This window comes from Lethenteron reissneri, chromosome 32, assembly GCF_015708825.2.
Source record: "Lethenteron reissneri isolate LAM-NWPU_2019-01 chromosome 32, ASM1570882v1, whole genome shotgun sequence".
In the NCBI taxonomy this organism is placed as follows: Eukaryota; Metazoa; Chordata; class Hyperoartia; order Petromyzontiformes; family Petromyzontidae; genus Lethenteron; species Lethenteron reissneri.
In genome coordinates, this window is record NC_083810.1 from 10,868,456 (window position 1) to 10,890,752 (window position 22,297).

Consider the following 22,297-nt stretch of genomic DNA (forward strand, 5'->3'; position numbering starts at 1 on the left):
ATATTATTCAACCGGCCTCCGCTCTTGAGTGGAGTTATCAGCGGTGCGCCACCATGGGACACGCGCAAAATGTAGTACCTGTCATACCGCTGATGCTATTAGCATAATAATTTCAGAATTAATCTGTGCTGTCCAGTAGGTCATGTCATGGCTGCACACATTAGCATCGTTTAAATATACATATGTGAAGAAAACGGTGCCGTGTAATTGCATCGCGTTCATAATGAAACTGACGTAATTTATTTCAAGGAAACATTCGCAAATAAATGCCCTTGCAAATAAATGTCCTTGCGATGAAATATGTAATGAATGTCTCATTATTCAGGTGATATATACCAATTCGCAGTGACGCGCAAACAGACTCAGACATTCATTGGAGAAACAATCCAAGATGAACCATCATCTTCTTGGTTCTTTCGGTAAAGTCACGCAGAAGGGAAATAATAAAATAATAAAAATAAAACACAACAAAATAATTCTCACGACGTTTCGGCCACAACGCAAGCACCTGAGGACGGCTGCTTGCGTTGTGGCCGAAACGTCGTGAGAATTATTTGGTTGTGTTTTATTTTTATTATTTTATTACTTCCCTTCTGCGTGACTTTACCGAAAGAACCAAGAAGATTAATCCTTGCAGTCACGAAAGCTTTCAATCGAAAGGAACCATCCTGATAATCTCGTCTTGAGATTCCCGAACGGATTTGCTGGCCAAGCACACAACTTTAGCATTTTCATTCAAATAACTAAACCACGAATCTTTTATTCCAGACTACATTGCCATATATCCGTGATAAAACAAATAACACATTTAAGCTATTCGTCAATCGACTTTCCTACGAAGGCCCCCCTCCCGTGGGGATTGCTTAACGACACTTCAAAACGCCGGCTATTGGAGGTCTGTGCAAGAGCAAGTAGAGTTAGCCATGCCCTGGGAGTCGAACTCAGGTGATTGGGTTCGTAGTACAGCGCACGAACCACTGCACCACCACCGCTTACTCCCCCACCCCCATTCTACATCACCCCTGCGAGCCCCATTCTAATCGCACCGCGTAAACACGTCCGCTCTCTTCTTGGTTCTTTCGGTAAAGTCACGTAGAAGGGAAATAATAAAGTAATAAAAATTAAACATAATACAATAATTCTCACGACGTTTCGGCCACAACGCAAGCAGCCGTCCTCAGGTGAAGAACAGGTCTGTCGAGAAAACAGAGTCTGAATGACACACCCCAGGCTTGGAGCGTCTATTTAAGCTGGGATGGAGGGGAAAGGGCGCCTTGACACAATAATTTGCATATCAAGAGGAATTTTAGCATATTTATGGGAAATGCAGATATGCGATTAGTACTACTTGTGAAATGCGTAGGAGGTTATTATTTTATTATTTCCCTTCTACGTGACTTTACCGAAAGAACCAAGAAGATGAATCCTTGCAGTCACGAAAGCTTTAAAACGTCCGCTCTCCTCAAACGAGGCGACGGGCCAGTGGCCGTGCATTTGCCGGGGCAATGCCGCGTGGAATGGAGCGAGCGTGGTGGGGGGGGTGGGGAGAGAAGAGCCTCATGCCACTATTCCATTACGACGACCCCGACAGAGCCCCGCGGCTGCTGCTGCTGCCTGTGCTGGCTTTAGTGACCCCGTGCCGCGCAAGGGACACGTATCGCAGATGTGGTGGTGCCCAGGCACGCGGCAGTTCATATGTGGGGTGAATATCGCCCAAGTTCATCAGAGGCCATATCTTTCCCTTCCTCTCTCTCTTTTTTTCTTTTTTTACGATCAGTGAAAACAAGGAGATGCTCGGTGTAGTCGGCACTTTGCTTCGTTCATCATTTCGTAATTTTTTTTTTACATTTTTAAACTTTGCTTTATGTAAACCCCCACCTCTCGCTCACTCTCTCGCTCACTCTCTCGGTCTCTCTCTCGGTCACTCTCTCTCTCCCCCTCCATCCTTCCTGCGCCTTCACTCACTTGGTATTCGCGAGACGTCCCGGCGACGAGTAAAGAGCAGCGGGGGGTGGAAGCTCAGGGTCGTGTGGGCGGCTGGGTGGGTGGATAGTTGTGGGAAGAAGAAGCCTTTGAGGTCTGAGCACAAAGGTGGGCATGTGCGCTGTGTAGGACGCCACTTCATGTATGGAGGGGGGTGGTGGGTGGGGGCGCCGAAATCTTTGTTGTCTATTTATTTTTGGGTTTGTTTCACCAGCGAAGGCCCACTGAGCTGTGTAACTCTTTTTTTCAGGAGCCACCTGGCAATCACAGATTGTAGCTTAACGAAGTGGCTGATCGTCGTGTGTAAATGGACAGCGGCCACGTGCTCTAAACGCGTGACGTTGATTCTAAATGTGGAGGGTGGAAAAAAACTGGAGGACCCGCAAATAAATCCTCGCGAACACGGGGAGAGAGACGCGACAACTCAAAATATACAGCAGACGTCAGGGTCCGGATCGAACCCATGACCACATGTATACCGGGCGAGGTAGTTGCCATCTCGCCACCGCTGATTGAGCCAATATATTTCGTACTACGCAACTTGATTGTTTTGCTACTGTCGCTGAGAATAAAGAAAGGTCTTGGTGCGTTGTACTGCTGATATGAAATATGTGTGTCACCGGAGATGCAGCGGCTTCTCAGAATTCGTTCAAACTTTCACGGACGCATTGTACTTCACACCCCGATACAATCCACCCAGCGTTATAACTCCTCCGATTCGTTTGGAATTGTTTCACACTCTTGAGGACTCATTGCATTCCAACGTTGCCACCGCCACTCAAGCCTGACAACACCCACCACCCAACCCCCCACGCACTCCGTTTCCGATACATTTGAGACTCTATTTGGCCAATGTGCGTAACACACGTGGTGCAGGCTGCTGCAGGCATAGTGAAGTATGGTCGAATGCCTCCCCACAGTGTGGGAAGGCCCTCGTGAAGCAGTGGATTGCCAAAAGAGCCGTGACCTTATCTGCTTACCTTATCGAGATTTATATACGATTGTTGCAAAGCGCCTGATTTTTGTGAAGGCGCTTTACAAAAATCATGGAATTGTACATAAGATGAAAATGTTTTCGAGATGAAGAATGTACATATAGAATTGTACACGTGTAAACGTAAATGTATACCATAGACAAATGCTTATCGGCTGAAATATTAACATTTTGCTTCTCTTTCAGTGACAAAAAAACCTACTGCTATAATTGGTAATGATCCCGTTACTCAGGGTGCACATTCAAATGATTAACAGTGTTGGTTTATCATCCACGCTGAATTGATTAGTCTCACAGCAGCAGAGAACTAAAGTATTAATACAATCGAAACGTCGTGAGAATTTTATTGTTTTATATTTTTCTTATTTTCTTATTTCCCTTCTACGTGACTTTACAGAAAGAACCAAGAATATGAATCCTTGCAGTCACGAAAGCTTTAAATCAAAATAATACAATTGTCAACTTACAACGCACCGCACAACAATTGCCCAAGCTCTGCTGTCCTCTATATATATGAAAGTGTCATCGGCCAATTAATTCGTGTCTACATGTGAGAGGAAACCGGAGCATCCTAGAGAAAACCCACACGTGCGAGGGGGAAACACTCTATCCCATACAGATGCAACGAACAGTTGGAGTTCACATTGTTGCTGTACCGTCTTCTCCTGGCAAGCAAGCGTACGACACATTGACGCTCATTGGAAGGGAGTTTCGCAACTAAACCATTATTCATTTACCAGGTAAGGCCCACTGAGCTATATAGCTCTTTTTCAGAAGCGACCTGGCCACAAATGATAGCTCAACGACCAACATCTGTGCAATAATAATGTGTGAGATCTACCAAATCACGCCTCCAGTACTGCATTGGTGAAAGGCGTGCTTTGTTAATGTGTAGCTTTTAATTGACGGTCGGGCTATCTATGTTTTCCCGTGAGGCTGGTGACGTGGGTGAGTGAGGGCTCTAAAGTGGCAACCCGCTACGCCACTGGGGATCAAAAGTGCAGGCTTGTTGCGCGGTGCGCCCAGCCACCGTGCCACCGTTCGCCACAAGTAATGCCGGCACACACAAAGGGGCCAGATAAAAGGGTAAAAAGACAATAATCATATTTTGCTACTGGCAAAGGAGGTTCCAATGATGTAAATTCTTGCCCCGAGCTCTCATACTCTGATGGTGCATTGTCTTTGAGTTGTGCGCCTTTTGGCGTCATATGGTCCAACACCATGTGAGACTCGGCTCTAAAAAAGATGTCTCGGGTGTGGACCAATCAATTTCAAAGACAGTGGATACATTATCAGAGTTGTGTTTTTTTTTGCATTCCGACCGCAGGTATTGCGTTCAATGCAAACATGACTCCTTGTAAAAAAAGGTGTCAGTTTTGTTGCCAGATAAAAGGGTAAAAACCCCAATTTTCATTGTATGTATTTCGCACCGTGTGTAGCCACCCGTGCTAATCGGAGATGCTGGGTGGGGGGGGGGCAGCAGTCAGTGCAGTTTATTGTCTAGCGCAAGAGTCAATAAGCTGCGGCTCTGGAGACGCGCGTGGCGGCTCTGTGGGGGGACTGCTTCGTGACAAACTTAATTTGGAGCTTTCGTGACTGCAGGAATTATTCTTTGGTTCTCTATGTATCTCTCTGTGATATCTGTCTGCTTATATGTCTATCTATGTTTCTGGTTCTGTGTTTAAGCTCTCTCTCTCTCAAATTTAGCATTCTCAGGAAGAACGTAATCAACCAGATAGGGTGTTTACTGTTATGTTATCCGACTCTCTGTTGTATTACATTACATTTATAAGTAGACTAGATTTGTGTTTCTATTTCATTTATACCTGATGACGATTGCTTGTGTTACAATCGAAACGTCGTATGCGAGTATTTAATTTAATTTATTATTTTATCTTTATACGTGACTTTACCGAAAGAACCAAAGAATGAATGCTTCGTCACAGTTATTCCTCCAGCACCACCGTCTCGCATTCGCCACAATGCATTGCGGCTCTTGGATATTGAGTTGGTTTTTTATCGGATTCTAAAAAAAATTGTCTCTCCTCGTTATTTTGGTCGACAACCCCTGGTCTTGTAACACTTTTGTGCAACAACTTTTCCCCCCCATTAAGGAGTTGACAACACTGGAAATAAGTGAACTGGAGTCGTTTTATCACCCCCCCCCTGCCCTCCCCCCCCCAACCACTTTGAATCTCTGAATCAACTCCTTAACGCCCCCATGTCCGGCTGGCTTCAGTCCCAACAAGAGAGGACGCGAGAGACCCACGCATGTGGAGAGACCTCCGCGCGAGGTCAAATCCTCCGCGAAGCCAGTCTTGTTGCTCCTCGGCTGAGAAGCGGCTCACGACGACGGCGACATTGAACCTCGTGGCCACGTCCGTGAAATCCAATGGCAGAACGCACGCGGTTTCTTCCGCGAGCGATACGGACGAAGCACACGGAGAGCGGCCGATGCCGTTCAAGATGCTCGCAAGCTAAGCAGGGCTTCGAGCCCGGAATCAATCGTGCTTGGGGCGGTTGACCTCCGCTTGCACAAACAGTTGTCACAGGGGCTCGTGGCCGCTGCGTTGTGTGGCAGCAGTGGAGAGCGCAGCGAAATACATCGTTGTGCTGTACTTATATGCTCCCGCATTCGCCAACTGACGCATCGACAATTCAAAGTGCGGTTACCGCTTGTCAGTCCGTGCACGCGTGCGCGTCTGCAGGTTAACAATGCTGAACGCGGCGCGCGCATGTGATGCGTCGCTAAGCGGTCAAATTGCAAGGACGTCGTGCAATAATAAAAACATTCCTGCGGAGGGAGCTGGTAGGAACGTTGGGTTGCTCGGTCAATGGCCAGGGTCAACGGCGGCGTGGTGTATTCCGCAAATATGCCCGACTGTGACGGCGGGCACAAGCCGGCGTGAGTAGGTTAAACGTTGAGTTTTATAAGGGGATCAGGTGATGACCAGCCCCTCCCCACCCAGCCCCACCCCTCCCACCCCCCACCCAGCCCCTCCCCACCCAGCCCCTCCCCACCCAGCCCCTCCCCACCCTCCCCTCCCCACCCAGCCCCTCCCAAACACGGAACGACCTCCAATTTCACCACGTGGAGGCATTCACAACCAGTACGGTATGAGTCACAATGGGTTTATTTTTAGTTAGATCGTGTAGGTATGTTGACGTTTTTAATGTTACTGCCGTATGACCAATTCATTTGGTTCATCAGGAAAAGCGGAATTTTGTCATATTTGCAATTGTCAGATTGGCGCACAACGAGATTTCATAGGCTCAGTTGGGTGGCGAATGGTGATAGTTCAAAATTAGCATTACGTAGCTCCACGAACCCGTCCTCTCCACACCACCACAGAAATTCAATTAATTATGAATCACGAAACAACCTTGTGCGTATGTTGGGGCTTCTTTCACACCGTGCGTAGCCAACCTTGCTCATCGGATGAGGTGCGGGACAGACCTCGCTGGAGCATACGCGACCAAGGCGAACTGTGGCGCAGTGCCGGTTTAAGCGAAGTGCGGGGCCTATAGCATGATGTTATTAAGGGGCCCTAAATAAAAAAAAACCACTTAAATATTAAGACATACACATTTTTTACTTGCATAGCCAAGTAATTGTATTTTTTCATTTGCTATACAGCCGGATAACCTTAAACACCCAGTCGTTCATAAAAGTTGAAGGCGGTATAGTACTATAGCAATAGAGCAAGTGCAGAATCACTGAACCGGAATTGATAGCTTGAAAGCATTTAGCGCGGGGCCCTTGAAAGTGCGGGGCCCGTAGCATGTGTAGCAGCTACTACATGTGTAGCTACTACATATATAGTAGCTACTACATATATAGTAGCTACTACATATATAGTATAGTAGCTACTACATATATAGTAGCTACTACATATATAGTAGCTACTACATATATAGTAGCTACAACATATGTAGCTACTTTTCCTACGAGGATAATCCGGCACTGGTCGGGTGTAGAGGACGGGACAAGGGACGGGGAGAATTTTGATGACCGGCGGTAGAACGCGTGATTCATTCTTTTCGTATATTCCCCACCCAGTCCAGTCCAGCTCTCTCCCCCTCCTCCTCTCTCTCTCCAGGAAGGAGTCAGTGAAGGAGCCACGAGGAGAGATGACGTCGCGCGCCTGTTGATTTATGTGGCGTGGACACATTTCTCACATTCTCATTCTCGGTATCAAAATATAAAAATATCACAGAGTCTCCGAGGCGCTGTCAATGAGAACAACCTGGCCCTCCCATCGTTCTTCCGCAAAGGCATTACAAACAAAAAAGTAATCACCATTCATCACGCATCAAAGCACGCGGCCCCAGTAATCCTTAATCATCGTTACAAATAGCACCGTCCCGACTGTCATCGCACGGCATTGCCATTATCACAGCTACCTCGCGTCACCGTTAATCACGTGTCCTGCGGCCAGACAATGGTCATAAGACTGTCTCGTACATAAGTAATATACCCTACGCCATGCGTAGAGCGCCATGCACAATCAATTCTTTGGTGGGGTTTTGTTTTTGTATTATTATCTGTGTAAGGAACTGGCTCGTTGGTGTGCTGCGTCGTGGGATGTAATTTCGTGAAGGACGCCTCTGTAAAATTAAATTCATTCGTGACATACGAACGCTGTTGGCTGTGATTTTATTTATGCTATTTAAAAAAATATATACATTTTTAAACACGTCCCTGCCAGTGTTGGAGATGCTTCCGTACGTAGGGGGGTTCATGGGAGGGAGGTTAAATGGTGAGCTGGTGAGCGCGGCAGCTGAAAGAAAGGTGGCAAGTTTCTTAAAGGACCATGTGTTGAACTTCTTTCGCACCGTACGTAGCCAACCGTGATAAATCGGAGGTGCGGGTGACACCACAATTAGTCGATCAGCAGGTCGCGTGTGGTGAGGGGGGGGGTAAGGTGTGGGTACTCCCACTCCCTGTAAGATCTTTGGCCATCGTGGAAGAGTAGGCCAAAATAGCCTCCATAGAAAAAAGCTTTTGGAGGCTTTTGTCAGTCGCAAGAAATGTACGTTTTACATCGCATTCCTATTGTTCACGTGGGACATTGAAGCAAAAAAGACGGACAATGTGTTGTGTGTGTGTGTGGTGGAGACGAGATTGTGCAGACGGGGTGCAATTTAAATCCATCAATTAGCTGATGTATTGATTCATCGCCTCTTTGAGCAGTGTTTTAGCAATTAGCTGTTGACTTTTGACAGGCCACTTGGCAAGGAAAATCGACTGGACCGCCTTAGCATTCTGACCGTTCCAAATATTGTCCACAACCAGCGCGCGCCTACAAATAATCGCCCGTGCTTCTTCGCGTGTAACCTCAAGGTAAGAGGCTTGAGCATTGGCGACGATTGTGAATGCACGTGGCCAAAGAAAACACCCCCCCCCAATCCCACCATTCAACCTTGACTCTAGTGTTCGGCGATTCACAAATTAAATTCCTCGTGGCATGGAACGTCGCGCGAAATCATCGATCAAAATGCAGTTGTTTCGCTCGCGGTTGAAGCGCGCACGAGAATGTTTTAATATTCATGGGGAACACAATATGTAAATGCCACGATGTCGCATTTCAGCAACTGAATCGAACCTTACGGGACGGAGACAGATGCGGCAAGAGAGCGAAAAATCGGGTGGAGGTAAAGCCCCGCAATTTCTTTGTCATGTAACTGCCGGCAGAAGGGGCCTCCAGAGTGTACTTGGCCTACTCTTCCATGCTGCCCAGATATCTTGGAAGAGACAGGGAATACCCACACTTTTCACCCCATCATCCGGGACGATACGGAAAAAATTAACCCGTAAAAACAAAGTTTTTCACTATAAATCCTTTATATGCGTGGCGGCTAGAGTCCTCTCGTCCTCTGGCTTGAGATGGCTGCCACCTATGGGTCAGATGATTGCGTGCCACCATTAAGCAATTGGTAATTACATATAATTTTTTTCCTAAAAAGTGTAACATTTTGGAAAAAAATTTCACGAAAATTAATTGTCACGCACAACGAGTCTGTGTGCAAAATGTCAGCTCGATTGGATCACGGGAAGTGGGTTAAAAAACGACCGAAAAATTTGCACGGTCGTAAGCGCGCAAGCAAGCAAACGAACTTAATATAAAGGATTAAAAAAACGTGGCAATTTGTGGGGAAGTCAATAATTGTTGTCCCCTACGGATAAGACCCCCCCCCACCCCCTCCATAGGAATTGGGAATGTCCACCACTGGCTCCGACAGGATTGTTACCAGGACACGAACACCGTGTCGACGCCCATTTGAACAGCAAATCCCCGACTCGATACGGCGATAGTGACTGCTGGGTTGCTGTGAGCGAGAGTTTGCAACGAGGTCTCGTCTTCCTCGAGACATCGATTGTTCTCTTCGCCCAGGCACCCAAAGATGTTAGTTATTGCACTGCAACCGGGGTTTGAAAGGATTTGAAAACTTCATATTTTGTATGCTGTAATTTACCAGGCTTACGGAACGCCTAGTCTGTATACCATTCACACGTCCTGCGCAAGCCTACGGGGTGTAATCTGGAAACAGCGTGCTGCTAATCATCTGGGGAACATGCTTATAATGAACACAGATCACAGTGATTTTATACACGCGCATGCAGGTCACTCTATCAAAAGACTTGGAAGTCATTTGAGACTCAGAATAGACGATAATCTTGTTAATTCTCACTGCTTCCCCCCCACCACCGCCATCTGTACGACTTGTCACGTGTCCTCCTTTATTAAAGTCACTATCGCGATATTGTCATACATAAAGTCTATATGCGACGCATCATTGGAAGGCGGGGGGGGGGGGGGCAACTATGACCTTGCATTTTATTATATAGAATTGTTTTTTACACAAGCCAGCATGTTTTCTTTGTTTTATTTATACTATCGTTTTAGTAGAACAAAAAATATCCCACACAATCACACCAATATAATGTAAGCTTAAAATAGTATATCCAGAAACACGTGCTCATCCCTACTCTAAACAAAACACAAGAGATTAACCATAACTCATCTGCTTGCGACGTACATACAGGATGTATATGTAGTAAAAATGAAAATTGTATGTAATTTGACAGTAAGGCCAAAGTATAAAACATGTTTTTTAAATGCGCCTTTTTTAATACCATATACAGCGTACTGTACATTTTAAAACGTTGATTAAAACGTTGCACTCGTTGACAGCATACTGCACCTTTACAATCAGCACTTATATTTCCCTTTATTTCTATGCTTTCCACCTCAAACTTTAGATACTATACACCTTCAATAAACATTCTGTTGAAACTAATGGGCACACACGCGCGCGCACACATTTCAATTGTAAAAGTACAAAACACAGCATCTAATTACGATATATCCATCAAGTGGACAGACCACGTGCGGACCTACAATGTAGGTACAAAGTTGCAAAGGCAGCTTTAAGGGCAAAAGTGAAAAGCATTTTGATCGACTTTGGAGAGCCTCCAAAGATTTTCGAGACGCAATTTATTCCAGACGGTTACTGCAAAGCTTTGCTCAAACTGCTGTCACTGTGAATAAATATCCCGTCCCTTTTGAAGACACCACTTTGCAAGTCAACCTGCAGAGAGCGAGAGAAAGCTATTTTGGAAGCACGTGGACCTGTTTTCCAAGACTCCTTTTTGCAGGCACGGCAGCCCGGTTACATTTTCTCAAAAGCATCGTCACAAGATTCCACCTAAGGGCCAATTCAATATACAAGCTCGTATTATGTACAGTGGGAATACTTAAATTACGAAGTACAAACAAAAAATACTTAACAATACAATGGGGCATGTGTTTGTATTTCAGATAATTTAAAAGATGAAGAGCTCACTGATAATACTGTACATTCCCGCCTATCCAGAACTCTTCACAATTTCAAGACTCTACAATGGAACTCATGCGGGTCAGAGCGAAGATGGTGGTGCATTGTGCACCGTCAGTCACGTGCGGGGAGGTGTGGTTATTCCTCTTTTCTTTTTGCTTTTGGGCTGCCCCCCTGTCCCGGTGGTAGCTTGCTGCTGCTGCTGACGCAGCTGCTGCATCTGCTGCTGTTGCTGCTGTTGTTGCTGTTGCTGCTGCTGTTGTTGCTGGTGCTGCTGTTGCTGCTGCTGCAGACGGTGTAGTTGTGCAGCTGCGATGGCCCTCTGCTGAAAGAACTGCTTCTGAAAGGCTGCTGCGTATTGCTACAGCGACCATGGTTTTGGTTAGGTTGCATGGCAAGTGGTCGTGGTGGGAACAGGTCAGGGAGAGAGGGAGATGAGGATAATGGTGGATGGTGGGTGGCAGGGGTGAGTGGGGTGAGTGGGAGGGGTGGACGGATGGAGGAGTGAGTGGGAGGGTGAAATGGCGGGTGGATTAAGGGGTGGGTAAGGGTGGGTGGAAGGGTGAAGGAAGAAGGGACATGACAAAACATGTTAGTGTTGGGACGGCAGCTTCTTAGTCAGTAAAATTTGAAATTTAAATGAGTATTAAAAATTCGAGACGAGGACGAAAAACGTAAACCAGTGTGTAGTAAACTTAGCTGTTAATCACCATGAGGCTTAACCTTCCAATGGATAATTCACTTTTACTTGAAAGTGACGCCATGAAGATGAAATAAAGAAAACAACCATAAAATGAAAACGTTTGTTATTTTAGATTGCGTTGTTAAATTTCACAGGTTTCCTCTGCTGAAGATTTATCGTTGTCAGTCGATACACTTTGGTGCCAGGGGAAACGCCAGAAAACCTTTATGCCCAGTTTCAATTCACGAGAATACACTCCAACAAGACGATAATTCAGAATTCAAAGATTGACTCCATCATAAAATTCATGGCAGCATCCACTTGATTTTGGGTCAAGGAAATTACCAAAAAACAAGGTGACAACAACCTCTTCGCCCCAGAAATGAAACCCTTCTCAGAATTCAAGCTCCGCACAGTGGTTTACGTTCTTAAAAAGAGAATAATACAAAAATCACATTGTGACAAAAATATAAATTAATCATGTGACAGGCTGTAGTGATTGGCTAAGTATTCTTCACATGTTACCTCCCTAGAGGAAACACAAGACAACACTGGATTAGTGACGGACAAGATACATCCAACGGGGTTAAAGTCACAGGCAAGTGGGTACAGCTGTATGATGCTCAACCAAGCAGCAGATCTCTATTGCGCGAGGAATATTTTGACAGATGTTTGGCGTTCAAACGTGTGGTGAGTCACCCGTGAATGTGGTTTGAAAAAAAAAATCCATTGTCATGCACCACAACTAAAGTCACATTGACATCACACTTTTAAAATCCAAATATTTAATATTTATATATTTTTCTTATATATATCCAAGCTTCAAAGGTGTAGTACGCATTGGCAAAAGGACAGATGCACATGGAATAACAAATCTGAAGCAAAGGTGGAATGGCACAGGCAGGCACATAAACACATGCATATCCCTTTGATAATCTGGCACGATGAACAATGTGTGTATAATAATACATAGATTACAGAAGCAGTTAAACATTGTAAAATTCTCATGGAATAAAAAGGAAACATTGTGACCATTCCCACAATATTCGGTTCTTGGAAACAAGTGATGGATTCAAAGTTGTATCAATAAATATAAAACACCCCTTCGGAAAGCGTGGGTACACACAGCAGTGACGGCATGGTCTGGCAATTGTCAATCTTGGGTATGCACCATTTACCATGGAGGCGATTCTGCCTTAAAGATCTTCCTCTACATCCACCCTAAGGGTGCATGATAACTACTGTCAATATTTCCCTGCTGTGAGCAGCATACAGCTTGTGCATACAATGTTGATTATTCCACTGCTGGCAGGCAAAAAGGTAAAGATGCAGCCCTGCAAATGCTTACACACACCCCTGCCAGCAGAAGGCATTTGCTTCACTCTGTTACACTGGCCAGACATGACCTGCTTGCTTACCAACAAAACTGTGGTTGTACCCATTATATATGTGTTAAGAAATGTACCCCATTGTTTCAACTGGTGGTGGCTGGCCGGGAGACTGGATAAAACCGGTGACCTCTCAATTGCAAGTCCAGTGCGATAACCAATATACCTCAACGGCAGCATCCCCTTCCTTTCAATGCATTAAACCTTTAGGCAACCAATCGGCATGCTGTGCCGTGACATGCAATGGAAGAATCAACAAAGCAGTGTGCAGGGATTTAACAATTATCCTAACTCCGCCACGCGCTTGTGAAGGAATCTCTCTCATTGCATGCGAGCTCCGAAAATGTTCTTTAAAAAAAAAAAACACAAAAGTTTAATCTGCAACACGACAGATAAAATGTAAAGCAAGAATAATCGATCGGCGTTAAAAATTCATGACAATCAAAAATGTACATTCGCTTAACATTTTTTTGCAATTAGTGTCAAGTTAATGAGCGCAACACGCATACATACACGCACAGTTTAGATGTTAGTGCACGAGGGTTAATAAAAAAAACAGTAATAATTATCGTAATACTAAAACAAAATTTTGCACCCACAAAAGGGGCCCGGCTTACTCCAGAAACTGACCGCCGGATCACACAAAACAGCACCCTTTCCCCCCAACAAGCAGACGGGCGAGGGTGAGTGAGGCAAACGCAGCAGCAGCCCGATTTGTGCAGCTCAAAAAAGCCCAGGAAGACGGATAAGACGCGGCCGTGCACGGCTGGTGTACTCTCTGCAGCACCTCGGTGACGGGACGTCTCTCTCTCTCTCCGGCGCTCGCTCTCCCCGCCAGGCGCTCTCTACTTTTGGAGGTGGGTATTTTTGGGAGGTGTGAATTGGAAGCCAAGCTGCGGGATTACTTGTATCTGCTGCTGCTGCTGCTGGTGTTGTTGTTGCTGCTGCTGGAGGATGGGGCTGAGCTGCACTCGCTGGCCCGGCCTGGCCGAGGCAGAGCTCAGCTGTGTCAGGACTGCAAAGGGGAGAAACGCAAGTTAGCGATGCGGTGCGAAGCAGACTTGCGCCACGCACCTCCTGACTAGCACGGTTGTCTGTATACGGTGTGCGAAAGAAGTTCAATATAAACAAAAGTAAACCAGGTCAGGCCCACTGAGCTATGTAGCTCTTTTTCAGAAGCAACCTGACCACAAATGATAGCTCAACGAAGTGGTTTATCGCGTGGAAATTTATAGCAGCCAAATTACTCTAAACACACGTTTATAAATGTGGAGGGAAAAACCGGAGGACCCAGAGAAGAATCCACGCGACAACGGCGAGAACACACAAACTCCAAATATACAGGCGTCAGGGTCGGCATCGAACCCCCAACCTCCTGTATATACCAGGTGAGGTAGTTAACGTCTTGACAACGTACATAACCCCGCCCCCCACATCCTCTCCATGCTCAAAATGATAGTCCTGGCATCTCTGAGCAGCGCAAGGTCGGCTCATCTGTGTTTAACTATGATTGTCACTGCTGACTGTGTATACACGAAGAACTAGCAAACTGAGTGATGTGCGACTCTGATGTGCTTTTAGGTTGTACCACGTGTTGATTGGAACGACGTCCCAAACGTCGGACATAAAGCTGACCAACCCATAAACACATCCGAGCAGTATTAACAATGTAATAGTCGCATAGCTGTGCACAGCAAATCGGTTGTGTTAACAAGACAAGAGGTGCTATGTGGTGGGGCAGGAGACAGTGGTGTAGCACAACCATTTCTGTACTGTACTTCTATGCACCCCTGCCTTGACCAATCCACAGTGACCAGTGTGGTTGTAGAACTGTCAAATGGAGTACTTCCAATTAACTGAATTGTGACAATTTAATTAAATGGTAGGGCAGTGAATCACTACACCTACAAGTGTATAAATGTAAAAAAGCATTTACTTATTAAGATCTACTGCACAAAGAAAGGTAAAAGTTTAGCTGCAAGTCTAAATGTGTAAATCATGAAATGCGATTGAGAGGCAATTAATTAACCACAATTGGAAATGTCAACTTCACGCGTGAAAAGGATTCTGAGAATTTTCAAAATGCTTGCTTTTATGAGAATGGATGGAAATTCAGTTGACGTACATGGCTAGACAAAGACAAACCATGAAAGGCTTATGAGTAATTTAAAATGCAAGTGACTTCTAATACCGCGCTGAAATATGGAGATACAATTTACATGTATAAAGCGTTTAAATACAACCGCATCTCAATAACTCTGTAACATTATCAAGCCTTAGAAGACAATATAGGTATCATCTGTTTAGAATAATTATACATCAAGGTTTTTGGGTTAGATCGCGTAAGTATAAATGTGTCGAAACCTTCCACCACCCGACACGGCCAGTAAGGTTTGTCACGTAAACAACGTGCCCGTTAGTTACGCAGCATTGTAAATGTTGTGGATTACTCTCCAACACACCGGTGGGCTGAAGGAGTAACTAATTGGCGCGTTGTTTACGTGACAAACATTACTGGCTGTGTCGGGTGGTGGAAGGTGACGACACATTTATACTTACGCGATCTAATCCAAAAACATTTATTATGAATACTGGTAGCGAAAGCATACATGTTAAGAAGAATTATAATTAAGACGGTACTTTGAAATGTGGTTGAAATTGCTAGTAGCATATTCCTTACGTGCTTGAGTAATCTTCAAGCGAACACAACAGAATTCACAATAATCACAGCTGAGATGCTCTACATGAAAGGGGCCTCTCAAATGTCAATGTGAAGTGCATAACCAATATACCGTGACAGACACGTGGAGGTTTGGATGTATGAAACTCATATAACATCGTCATACTACGACCGAGTGTGTGTGCGCGTGTGTGTAGCTTTTTCAAACGACCTCAAACTGCTGTACAATTAATAGCCTCGTACAATCGAATGAGACCTTTAGAAACACCTGGTGTTATCAACATTTACAAACATCTTATAATTGATTTCCAAAACGTAAATCTCTGCCCAAGGAGTGGATATGGAAAGACCGATAAAGATTATGACCAAGTTAAAAATAGAAAGCCATTACACGGCCGGAGGGGGGGGGGCAACACGGGGGGGGGGGGGGGTGTCGGCTTATTGGAATATAACGCGACGGGTCTAATTGGATGTGCAGCACATTGCAGGAGGAAGACGAAGGTGCCGCGGCTACGCCGCTGGACAGCGGACGACAGGCGGGAAGGGGGAGGGGGGGCAGCGAGGTGTGGAGGGCAGCGAACGGGCAGAGGGAGGTGGCACCTGTGGCTTGCTGGGGAGAAGTCATGAAGCTCCCAACCCCTGCCAGGCTAATGACGGCTGTCTGCTGTGCCGCCGCCGCAGCTGCCGCCGCCAGCGCTTGCTGATCTTGGCTCGAAGCGCATGCCTCCAGACCCTGCCAGAGATGAGCCCGGGGGATTAGGAAGCCTGCCTTCTCAGGGGCAAACTCGAAAGCACTCCCGCCATCCACCGCGAACGCGGCCAAGACGACGCAGTAATGGCTCCCAAGTTCAATTCTTCGCAGACACAATCGCCACCACCACCATATGCCAAATCACCTATTTTTAAACGTGCCAGGTTTTTGCAGCAAACATTTGAAGGTCGAATTCCTTTTGGAGCGTAACATTGAACAGCTTCTTATTTGGGTCTTTCGGTAAAGTCACGTAGATAGGTTCAAATTAATAAGCTGCAGCTTTCCCCCTCTTTTTTTCTCCTGATGACGTTCGCTTGTGTTGTGATCGAAACGTCGTAGTTTTTGGTTTATTTTATTATTATTAATTTGAACCTATCTACGTGACTTTACCGAAAGACCCAAAGAATATGAATTCCTGCAGTCACGAAAGCTTTAAGTCAAGAGTGAACAGCTTGTCTGGTATTAACCCCTTTCCCGTTTCGTTTTTCTTCCGATTCCATTCCGATGACGTAAGTGATCAATGTGGTGGGTTTGGAGCTCCACTGAAGAGGTAAAATACTTTAAAATCACGGGTTTGTGCTCCGTCGTAGCGTAAGTGTACGTCATTGTAACGGAACCAGAAGAAAAACTAAAAAAAAATACCGAGGCTCCTACAAGGCAATGCGGGAGGGCATGTGGCACAGTTTGGCGCTCAGCTATCGTAGAGGGCAGTCGTGTCGCTACGGTTCTCTGCAATGAGAATAATGTCTTAAAAAACAACTCTCTAAATAAAATTAATGTTGAACTGCTTGCACATTCAAAAAATTTGCGGTGATCGAGACCCCACCATAAACTTGCAGTCGTCTCAGAATGGGAAAGGGTTAAGTTGGCACCCAGAGTTAATTCTCTTGCTGATAATTTCATTAGAGGGAGGTGGGAATGTGCGGTTATATTCACATCCAGATTCCTAATCCTGTCCCGCTGTTAATTTTTTTTGCGAGCAGGTGGAGGCGGCAGTGAAGGGAATTTATAGTTTATGAGAACGTGATACGGCTTAAATGCTGAATTAAGATGCGTGACGACCAACTGCAGTGTTTATAAATTAATGGTCAGAAGACGGTATTAGAATACAAAACAAACAAGCCGAACTATTTTTTTTTACTGCAGAAACCTATCGACGGAAGATTTTCATTAACCGTACCGACTGAAGGTGACTTTGTGCGGCCAAGCAATTTTCGTCCTCAAGGAAAACTTAACACAAAACCAGATAAAGAATGGCCACGGAGGTCAGGAGAAGGTGCGCGGGTGAGAAGGGAAAAGGGGTGAGAGGGGAGGAGTTGAGGACAGCATGGGGAGTGAGTGCAGAGCACAGGAGATGCACAGAGATCAGAACAGAATATGTATTTATACTGGAGGAATCCGATGAGCTATAAAGCTCTTTCTCACAGATGTCCAGTCGGGCATGGGGTAAGAACGTTTCAACAACAAACACAAAAAAATATGATAGAAGTGCAAAGCACAAGAAAGCTTTACAAATCACCCAAACACATACAAATACGACCAAACCAGCCTACCAGGCAAAGCCCACTGAGATGATTTCCCAATTTGCGAGTTTGGCCCACACCTGGGGTGGAGCAAAGGCACAGTGGAACCGTTCACTGTGCTACGAACCTAACAACCTGAGTTTGATTCCCAGCCATGGCTAACATCAGTGGAGATTGATATCTGAACCGTTCCTAGCCTCCCTCCCCCTTCACCAAGCTGCACTGACAACCGTGAAAAAGAATGGTAAAAAAAACCCATGGCCGTCATGGAGTGGGTGGCTTTTATCCAGCGGTGGACTGACCAAGGACTGATATTTTACATTATTACACACTGGACTGATTGCAGCAGTTAATGGACAGTACACTTTAACTATAATTTGAAGCCTCCACAAGGCTGAACAGTATTTTTTTCTTCATATTTTTTCCCCCCCATAAATATTTGTTTGTCTTCTCAGCCTCTGGATAGTGAGAAAGAGAGGTGCAGGGAGGTGGGTGTAAGCAGATTATCATCTTCATAAGGAGCAGCTGACTATTGCCGAGGTTTCTTATTCTACGTTTTTATATTTCTATCGGCCCCAAATGACAAACTTCCACTGGATCCGACATGGTGTAATAGAGTCCCGGACCCTGACGCCTCGAACGACTAATTCATCCCTGGGGTAAACGTGCACTGCCTAATGTACTGCGGCATCACCTGGTCAGTCGGCTGGGCAGCAGAGAGGGAGTGCCCCGGGGAGGGCTGCCCGGCTTGCTGCTGGGCGTGGAACTGCTGCAGCTGAGAGTTGAAGATGAACGGCGCCTGAGGAGGAAGACGCGACAAGCCACGGTGTGAGCGACGCGCCAACAAGCGCTGGTCACACACGAAAGACGTAAACCCAACGACTTTGGTTTACAGGAAGACGCAACCCAGAGCTGTCTAACACAGGTTTGAAGTTTTATTACTGGGGTAAACACTTTGATGTTCTGGCCAAGCGCGGGCCATTATGGTTGTTGTCGTAATTTCGTGAACAAAGGTGACGCTGCCAATGGTATCATGACTTGTGTGTGCGACTGTGGCTGTGAAGACCAATGCGTGAGTGGCCAGTCTTTTGCACAGTCGTTGCACTTGTAAGTTTACATTTGAAGAGGTTGCCTATTGAGAGACAAGTAGGTCACGAAGTTGTCTTTTTGTGAAATTCGTTACAATCGAGCCATTACCGTACTCGAGTGATGTCAACGTGACGTCACTCGCATACGCTTCAACATGTCGATACTTTGACATCGACGTGGCGCTACGATGGAGAGCAAAGCTGTGATTTAAAAGTATTTTATCTCTTCAGCGGACCTCCAAAACCACCATATTGGTCAGACCAGTACACACGCAGGCCTGGGTGAGTGTCGACAAAATAAGAGGCGAGTGATTTTTGCGTTGCGTCTTTTCCTTTGCCAAGAGCCGAGGCATGCAGCAAGCCGGTGAGTGCTTTGACATTTCACGAAGCCCACCACGTGAGCTGTGACCGGTGGGTATGAAGCACAGTAAAACTCTTAATTATTCAATTAAAGGCACGCAGCAGGATCAAGCAGGAGCCACATCAATATTAAATGAGGCCGGGGTGTATATTAATCTCCATGCGTTATGACCCGACCACGAAAACAGAAGTTAAATACTGTTGAAATCGTAATGATATTTAACATGTAAATGACCCATTCCATCTACGTTTTATTATGGCATGCTTTTTTTATTTTCTGGCTCTGTTGTGAGCGACACAACAATGCACGTTTGTCAATGGTACTTTTACCTAACCATAACTACACAATGATAAAAGCACGGTGATAAAAATCACGCACACATACAAACCAAAAATGCAATAAATGTTGTGGTATTGGATATCTCGTTGATATTCATGCCAAAACAAAACGTGATGGTGGATTGCGACCGACTTGCCGTGTTAAAGTAATGTTTCATTAAATCCAGCCTTTCTCATTATAATGCAAATCTATAAGAGGGCTGATCGTCCATATCAGCTGTGAAGACCCATCCACTATACCGCAGCAGTTTGCCAATAATTATTGGAATGAGTTCAGTCAAATACAAAACTAACACAGGCGATCACATCATGCATTGTAGAACACAGATAAATGTGAATACAACTTTTGGATTTTACAATGCCATTGAGATGTCATTTGCTTAAAAAGAAAAAGTTTTTTTCCCTCAAAGTACTGCACTATAAATATTTTTAGAACAACTAATACAGTGCTCTTCGTGGCAATGAAAGCAAACTGAGAAAAAACACTGGTAAACGAAAGAAAGTAACCGTGGTGTCCGTTGTTTCCGAAATATAGTGGAAGTTTTGAACAGATGACATCCGATAAAGGTCAGGGAATCAATGGGATAATGATGGCACTGGGGAAGGCAGGATAAGACAAAATGTCTCCAAGAGTTCTCCAAGGACACAACTAACTAAAACCAGGCTCCCTAACAGTAATTCTCAACGGAGAGACATGCGTTTCCATCCATTGCTAAAATAATAATAGAGCGAATCCAGCTTGTTCCAGTCATTTAAAATGTTATCTGAAAGAGCGTACACATGTATTGGACCTGCGTAGCTAACTTCTGCGAGAAATTTAAGCTGCGAATAATATTAAACGAGTGGCATGTTGCCAATTCAGGGCTGTCCCTTGTATCACTCTTTCAGATCGTATTTGAAAGCTGCCCAAGAACAGACGCCACCAAACACACAAAGCTGCAATGCGTGCGGCCGAAAATGAATAAGTATAACCCGTAAAAACAAAGTTTTTCACTATAAATCCTTTATATGCGTGGCAGCGAACTTAATATAAAGGATTAAAAAATATATTCGCCTGTGGAGGACGCGGGGATCGATCCCGCGACCTTTGGCATGGGAAGCGAGGGCGCTACCAACTGCGCTACTCCGCCACGGCCTGTGGAGGGGTTACGCTCTGGGCTCTTATACTGTGACGTTCAGCCAAAGCTATGAATGAGTTCTATTTGAATATATGTAAAATAAAATTTTTTTGCCTAAAAAGTGTAAAATTTTGGGAATTTTTTTTCACGAACATTAATTGTCTCGCACAACGAGTCTGTGTGGAAAATGTCAGCTCGATTGGATCACGGGAAGTGGGTTAAAAAACGACCGAAAGATTTGCACGGTCGTAAGCAAGCAAGCACGCAAGCAAGCGAACTTAATATAAAGGATTTAAAAAGGAACGTGCGGTATTGCTACACGGCACGCCGCTTGGTTCCAAGGTTAATTGCGCCAACAGATTAGCAAGCAGGGCGTTGCTGACACAGAAAGCCGTGTGATTGCAATGGTCGACAGAGTTGAGATTTCATTCCGGGATAAATCGCCACGCTAGAAACAAGCCTCCGCTTGCTTTGCCCATTATGGCAATTTGCTGCCAATCATGCCCGTGCCCTCAATGCCGAGCTGTCCTGCCCTGCGGGATGAACGTGGCGTTGCCATCCACGTGGGGTGTTGGTGTCTCGCGCCGTGCAAGAAAAAAACGAATGCAACTGAGGAGGGAAAAACAGCTTTGTATTATTTTTTGTTTACCGAATAAAAAGAAACCATTCGGATGCTTCCGAATGGAGTTGATAAAAGCATTCATTTTTGTTTTTAAATAAGAGTAATTTGAAGTAATTGAATTAATCTTATTTTCTTTCTCTATTTCCATGAAGGGAATGTTTTGCAGCAAGCAAAAAAATATGCCCTCGTGGTCCCTGACAAAAGCATCCCATTATGTTTGATCATCCAACCGTAAAACGTTGGTTGTCACGGATATTGGAATATGTAATTTGTCATGCCCTGCAAGGGAACAGAGGTTTCAGCAGGCAAGAAAAGTGGATGAGCATGCAAAGACAAAGGTACCCCCGTATAGCCTTAACAGACGGTTGGGGCAAGTGCTGTTAGCGAACACTTATGAAGGCCGGCACAGCACACGAGGGGGTGGGTGGCCAGCACCACACCTGGCCGTCTTTGTCTCCCGAGTGACGATGTGTACATATCACACCAGGTACTTATTTTGAGGCTGGGTCGACCTAGAGGAGGCCCAAGAACGGTTCAGATAATCGTCACTGGTGTAGGTCATGAGCGGGAATCGAACTCGGGTCGCCGCTAACTGCTGCACTACCGCACGCCACGGATGAGTGTGCACGCATGCACGAACATACGCGTGAGTGAGCGAGTGTGAAAATATCAGTCGTGTATTATTAACAACGAGAACACGTCACCATGAAATGACTATGAGAAGGCAGGAACCAATCCCGTCCCTGAGTCCATGAGAAACGGGGGCACAAACCAACTTAATAACCCTGCTGTTGGGGAGGCACCTGAATGTACAAGATCTCACCACCTACTGCCAAAGTAATTTCCTGGTCAAATGAGCATGGAGGTCCTGAGCCAGAGGTGGAAATTCCACATTCCTATAGCAGGGGTACTCATTTTTGATCCCCGGAG

The 22,297-nt window shown here is 45.4% G+C and overlaps 1 protein-coding gene across 5 annotated transcripts in view; it reads right to left on the reverse strand.

The window, feature by feature from the left end:
• Positions 1 to 9,849: 9,849 nt before the first annotated feature.
• Positions 9,850 to 22,297, reverse strand: part of SUPT20H (SPT20 homolog, SAGA complex component) — a 33,897-nt gene continuing 21,449 nt past the window's right edge. For 2 of the 5 annotated variants that reach the window (XM_061563979.1, XM_061563978.1), the window contains 4 exons: positions 18,535 to 18,639; positions 16,167 to 16,299; positions 13,792 to 13,901; positions 9,850 to 11,177 (listed from right to left, as the gene is read on the reverse strand). In XM_061563979.1, coding sequence (XP_061419963.1) covers positions 10,935 to 11,177; positions 13,792 to 13,901; positions 16,167 to 16,299; positions 18,535 to 18,639 — 591 coding nt within the window. In that variant the 3' untranslated portion in view covers positions 9,850 to 10,934. Of the gene's footprint in view, positions 11,178 to 13,673; positions 13,902 to 16,166; positions 16,300 to 18,534; positions 18,640 to 22,297 lie in introns of those variants that run through there. The other 3 variants (XM_061563980.1, XM_061563981.1, XR_009756001.1) reach the window with 2 other exon arrangements.